The sequence below is a fragment of the Phalaenopsis equestris genome, unplaced genomic scaffold (assembly GCF_001263595.1).
Source record: "Phalaenopsis equestris unplaced genomic scaffold, ASM126359v1 Scaffold000100, whole genome shotgun sequence".
Classification (NCBI taxonomy): Eukaryota; Viridiplantae; Streptophyta; class Magnoliopsida; order Asparagales; family Orchidaceae; genus Phalaenopsis; species Phalaenopsis equestris.
Window position 1 is genome coordinate 439,907 of NW_018164542.1, and position 6,915 is coordinate 446,821.

Sequence of the window (6,915 nt, forward strand, 5' to 3'; positions counted from 1 at the left end):
TCTAGTGGCAAAATTGTTATCCATATTGCCTATGTTGACAATATTGTACTCATAGATGATGATCTACCGACATTGAGTCTCTTAAAGGCATTCTCGCTATTTCATTTGAAATGAAGAACTTAGGGTCACTCTGGCACTTATTAGGCATGAAAGAAGTTTGGTCATCTCAGGGCATTTTTCTGTCTTAACACAAATATGAGCTTAATCTATAGAGAATAACATTCTACTAGGCAAACTGATGGCGGTCCCAATGAATCTCAAGGAGAAGTTAGATGATGTTCCCAATGCGGTTCCGGTGAAATTGGCTCATTATCAACGCCTTGTGGGGAAACTCATTTACCTCGCTCTTACCCGTCCCAACATTTGTCACGTAGTAGGTATTGTTAGTCAATTCATTCATAATCCATATGAGCACCATCTCCGAGCTTTCCACAGGATTTTTCACTACATAAAAGGCACATCGGGCTCAAGTTTGTGTTTCTCGCGACACACCTCTAATTCTATTGCTATATATACGAATGTGAATTGGGTCAAGTCTGTCGATAATCAACGATCTACCTCAGAATATTGATCATTCGTGTGGTGAATTGTTGTCATGTGGAAAAGCAAAAATCAGTCGGTTGTGGCTCAGAGAAGTGCTAAAGCCAAGTTTAGCTCCATGTCCTTTGGTACATGTGAAGCACTCTGGTTATGCCTAATGCACTGTGAAATAAGTATGTCGATCTTTGTTCATCTCCAGCTGTTATGTGATAATAAAGTCATCATTAGAATTGCCCATAATCCGGTTCAGCGTGATCGCACCAAGCAGATAGAGATTGGCAGACACTTCATTACGGAGAAGCTTCATTTAGGGTAGATGTGTATTCTATTTGTCTCATCCAATGTTCAATTAGCAGATATCCTTACCAAGAATCTTTCTTAGTCATTGTTTGGCGAATCCAAATCCAAATTAAACATGATAAACATTTATAATTCAATTTGAGAGAGAGTATTAGAGTTATCAGCTTAATTATTAGGCCAATTACTACTACAGTCATTATTAGCTTTTATTTGTTTCCTTTATTTTCTATTTCTATATTTGTGCATACCTAGTTGGTCTATTTCTGAATTTATGTATTTCTTTTTATTTGGGTCTTGTAATACGTATTTATACCCTTTTTCCTATCAATGAAAGTATGCAGCTCTATTCTCAGAAGTAAACATCATGTATCGAATCTCACCATGCACAATCTCCCTCTCATTTGCTCCATGGATTTCACGTGACATCGTATTCCAACACGAGATCTTAGCTGCTTACCAGTTGTGCAAAAGCTTCTTGTCATTTGTCTAGATCCTAAGATTTAACCATACTGATGTTGATTTTGTATAGTCCTTCATTGACATCTGAACATTAGTCAGCACAAACTATCGCAATTGGATTCCCTCATACCATTCTTCTTGGCCACTCTTGCTCAAACCACATTGGTTCATGAAGCTTTTTGTATCCCCAACATGCATCCATATGTTCATAACTATAATTCACCTTGTCTCCCACTATTATCTGAGATTAATCTCAAATTTTTCCAACATTAAGCAAATATGTTTGCTTTATAGCAAACCTGCCACCGATCTCCGTCCTTCAAGGCCACTAACCAACCTATAGCATACCACACCATCAAAACTCCCTTACAATTAGGCACAAGCCACCATAAAGCGCCATAGTTGACCATAAAGGCCAACCCAAATAATCAATCTCCCATATTTTTATAACCACTTGAATTGCAATTGATAGTATCAACTCACTGATGAGACCTGGCATGAGGTCATCTATGTCACAAACTGATCTGAGGCTTAGAATTAATCAGGCGGGAATATGCGATCGGATTGTAAAACTAACTAACATTTAAGAAATGAAAGAACCACTAGATAAAATAAATTAAAATAATACAGTTAAATTTACCTCATTTATGGTTTTTCGCGTCATCAATGAATATTTCATCTTCTATTGCTCATTTTTTAATCAATTAATTAAACCAGAAATGTTAGTTTAAAACAATAATAAGTTAATTACAGTAGTGAACATAGTAATACAATGAAAATGAAACTAATATGCATGTCTGTTAAATTTTATAATCTAAAAGCATCTAAAAATTTTGTACAATCTAACATTATCATTCAAGGTGATTCTAAACATTAACTATCTTGTTGTATAAATTATATGTCAATATCTTTTTAATATGTATAGAACCGTCACAAGAGCATCATCTAAAACGTATACCAAGAAGATACTTCAATATCAATATCTTATTTCATTTACGTGCACAGGTACCTTAGCATTCACTCGCTAGTACCATAAAAAAAAGAAATTATCATAATTAATCATGCACGTACAAACATATTATAAATCTTTTCATACGCATTCTAAATATCATCCAATATTTTACTTTTATAATATGCATATATAATAAATAAGAATAACTATGCAAATCATTCATATTCATTTCAAGATGATCAATTTGAATAATAAAAAAATAATTGCATTCTACTTGTAATATCAAGGTATCTTAACTAACATCATTCTAATGCGAGTAATTTAGAATAAATACATTATTATTATCATAATTTAGAAGTAAAAATATTTATCTTGTTCATTTAGCTTGAAATCTAATCTTTTTGTTCTAACTTTGCCTCCTTTAGCATGCATCTATAAAAAAAATTAAAAATTAATTATATGCTTAGTTTACCTTTTTTTAATATGCTTGATCCTAAGATCGCCTAACTATTATTTGTTTAATTAAATTGTACATTACTTGATTAATGATTATAATAAACTTTTATTAATTTATATTTAACAATTCTTTAATTTCTATACTTAAAGAGTTTATTTATTCTTATAATTATTATTATTATTAACATATATAAATAAATCTTACCTCTCAACCTTCAATTATGCCCTTCATGACCCTAAAAGATGCTCATGGCTTCGCACCAAATCGCGGAACCGCAAAGGAAGGTGTGACAAGAGAAGGTCTGCTTGACTACGAACTTCTCGATTCGCCCTTCTCACACAAAAAGTCAAGATAAGAGAAGAAGTTTTCTTATTCTCTGCACAAGATCCCCTCTCCTGAAAGCCATGTCAATCGATTTGGCTCTACAGTCGCACGAGAGAGCTTCTTCCTCTATTTCCGCTTTTCTCTTCTCCTTCTTCTCTTTCACTCGATTAGGGCATGATTTCCCTCGATGGAAACTTACAGGGGCTTGAATTCTCTCCTTTCTCATACAAGAAACCTCAATCTTCATTCATCTTTGTTCGTCATATCTTAGACCATCAACAACGCACGAAAGGTGAGTTGCTCGCCCCCTTCCTTTGTTTGCTGCTCGCAACAGTCAACAGAGTTGCTTGTCTCCTTCCTTTGTTTCCTTATACGCTTTTGCTCTCACTCCTCTCTCTGGTTCACTCGGTGTCTATCTCTCGCTTGGCTCGTTCCTTCGGTTCGAACGAAATGAGGAAATAAATCCTTCATTCTGATTTTCCAAGAACATCGTGTCTACTTTGAACACGTGTTCTGATGGGATAAATTTCATTTTATTTATTTTATTATTTTTTCTAATTATTACAATCTCCCCTCATAAAATATAGTCCTCAAAAGTTATAAACATATGAACATGATTCATATCTTAGGCCTCAAATCACTTCTCATTAAGCAAGAAATTTACATTATCCATAAATTTTCATGAAGAAGTTTAAGTTTCATCCAACAAGATGATACATGTATAGAATAAAACAATGATCTATTGCAAGTAACTAACTTTCCCCAACAAATGAAACAAGAAAACATCACGATAACAAATACAATAGAATGACACTCCTATAACATGCGATAAAACATAAGAATCATTAATGCCTAGTAGCATCAACATTAGCAATAAGTTCTTCAGGCTCTCTACTTGTAAGAAAATAAACTAGAGATTGAACAGATTGTCTTGGATGAGCTTGAGTAGGATGTAAAGATGTAGATTCTATCCTTTATCTCATCTGCAATCTCATGTGAAAGAGCTCCACCTGATTTTTGATCTTCTGAGATTTTCTGGCAAAGTGAAGGGCAATATCTAATTATGACCAGGCTGACAACACCAGTAATAAGCATACGAGCCCATCAAACATTATTCTTTATGATGTTTTTCACATTTGGCAAAAGTAACTACAATACTTCAAGAAGTTCCACTACTGAATTTACAGAACTAAACTTGAGATTGTTCCCATTAAATCCCTCTGATTGGTTCACATGCTCTCCTTCCTCAATACTCTTTTTCTTGTTTGTCTTCTTACACTTCTAAATAAAATGAAAATCAATCTCTATTCGTCTAGCCTACATTTGCAACATTTTTCTTCTGTAATAGCCATCATCTATGATGCATGTCTCAATTGTGCAGTGAACTCTACTTCATATTGCATAAATATCTTCTCTTTTTACACCAACTTAATGGACATCTCATGCACTTCCTTCAAGCAAACAGGGGTACAAACGATTTTATAAAAAACTACACAAAATCCTCCCAACTTACAATTATGTTGGGTATAGCCCCTAGCTTGTCCTAACACTACCCACACCACCATCTTGTAGCTTCATCATACTTCCAACATAAATATAGTCAATGTCAATCTTCTTTCATCCAAATATATCATGTTTTCTAGTATATTTTCTATTCTCATCAGTAGTTCTCTGCTTTAATCTGATTTTCAATTTCCTTGAACAAAGGTAGACGCAGGTATTGAAATATCTTTAAATATTTATCCATAGCAGTTGTATCATTCCTGCCAACAGTGATTCGAACTCCTGAATTAACTAATATTATTTTCGTCATTCATGTTCACATTTATAACAGACAGTACTTCTTCATTTCCAACTAAACTTCCCTCGTCGATAATATCGAATGCATCCATTTGCATGAATTAACAGTATGATTTAATTAGTGTTGACTTAAATTTTCAATCTTATTATTATAAAATTTTCTTGTAATTATACTATTAGCTCCTTCATCAAAATTGTATTATTTCATCCTAAGCTTTGCTCTGATAACGCTTTTGTCACGGCCCGACCTAGAGGTTGGAATTAACCAAGAAGAGAACAGACGATCGGACAGTACAAAATAATCTTTTTTACATTCAATTTTTATAATTAATATTTAACAAATGAATAAGCCGTCATATGAATTAATTGGATGTAGATGTGATCAATTGGTCCATATTTAGTCAAAATTGGGATTGGCCTATTTGATTTTGATCATCCTAAGGTGCCATCAAATTTTAGGGTCAAAAGGGCACATTAGGGTTTAAGGTAACTTTTAGAGTTTAGTAGGGTTAGGGAGTCTTTTGGTGAGGCTAGGGATCAATTTAGTTAAGCACCTTTCCCAAGGTGAATTTCATGGTCAAAGTGGTTCCCATAGTCCATAAGCAAGTCCCTAAGGTTTTAGGTTGATTTGGGTGACCAAGGGCATGTCTAGCTCATGATGGTCAATTTAGATTCCTCACCTAGTCAAAACCCTAAACCCACTCAACCAAGGAGCTTGGGCTTGCACTGGAGAAGCCCAAGAAAGCACGATCCTTGTCTAGGGTCATGTGCAAGTAGGTGGGGTGAGTCCTCACAAAAGTGAGGTCAACACAAACATCACCCCGATTCCCTAATCTTTCACTAACTCCATAATTTTTTTTTTCCCTGGTAAAGGATTTAATTAGATAAAAAAACTTTGCTGATCTAGATTGCTTGAGCTTATCTTAGAAATAGTAATCATGAGATTAAAGGCGGCACAATAAGTAAAACAAAATAACACCTTTACTAAGAGCCACCGTAGCAAAGCAAATCCAGATCGTGCTTCAAAAAAACACTATAACAAAGCTGCCGAAATGCCTTCCGTAGGTACTCTAGGTGCTGAAACTCTAAAGAACTATAATTTAAACCAAAAAGAGCAGCAACACTAAAAAATTTAAGATACTTCCCTACTAATACGAAGAGAGATTCCTAAACAACCGTACTATAATATACAGTACAGAAAGAATCCTGGCATACCTCCGGATTTCCGGCGATTGAGAGAGCGATTCCTATCAAATCACAGAACATAATCACGTGTCAGTGGACAAACGCAATTACAGAAACATGGAATGAAAGCACCAAATCAACCAAACGTCGTCAATATCATATCTCTATTCAGATGACACGCTAAAGAAAACGGAAGGCATTCCAGATTGGATATAAGAAGAAACCCTAACTAGAGCAAGATTCATCATCCCTGATCCCCAGAACTGGGAGGAATAAAGAGTAGAGATACCTTTGAGTAGGAGGACCAAAACGTTTGAGGTTGTCGGAACTGTTCTCCAGCATCTCAGCAGCGGACTGCCGCGAGAAGATCCTTGAGTAGTTCTAGCAAGATCCCGATTTGCGGTTCTTACGAAATGTTCAGGAAGGAAAGAGGAAGAAGAAGAGAAAGAGAAGGAAAGCGACCTAAGCCCCTTTGTTGCGCTCTCGTGCCCCCCAGCCCCTTCCCCCTCGCTTCCCTGGAGATTGGACTAGAGAGTAGATAGCTGTCCCGGCAGTACGGCCGAAAAATATTTCGATTTTAATAATTTTTTAAGGTACTATTTTTTATTATTAAAAATAAACTCACTCATATGTTATTTCGGGATTATTTTTGGGTCATTGTTAAGTTCACAATTTCACTTTAATATTTTTTAGGTGCGTCCGATATAACACAGGTTGTAATCTATTACTGGGAGCCCGCACGTAGAACTACCTAAACAATTTGGATAGCTGACGAGGTGTGTCCCAAGAAAAATTTTTGAAAGGAAAGTTGAGTTTGTTTCACACAAATCAGGAGTTTTTTTTTTCTCTGTTTTTTTTTTTCTCCCAGGGCTGACAATGGCAGCATTTACACGGAAAA

At 35.3% G+C, this 6,915-nt stretch overlaps 1 protein-coding gene across 3 annotated transcripts in view; it reads right to left on the reverse strand.

The window, feature by feature from the left end:
- The window catches only part of LOC110020557, a 40,075-nt gene extending 33,519 nt beyond the window's left edge, over positions 1 to 6,556 (reverse strand). For all 3 annotated transcript variants that reach the window (XR_002293540.1, XM_020718699.1, XM_020718697.1), the window contains exons 1-2: positions 6,307 to 6,556; positions 6,048 to 6,079 (exon numbers count right to left, since the gene is read on the reverse strand). Coding sequence is in view for 2 of the 3 variants with exons in the window: in XM_020718699.1 (XP_020574358.1) it covers positions 6,048 to 6,079; positions 6,307 to 6,359 (85 nt within the window). In the remaining variant the exon portion in view is untranslated. The remainder of the gene's footprint in view (positions 1 to 6,047; positions 6,080 to 6,306) is intronic.
- Positions 6,557 to 6,915: the final 359 nt, after the last annotated feature.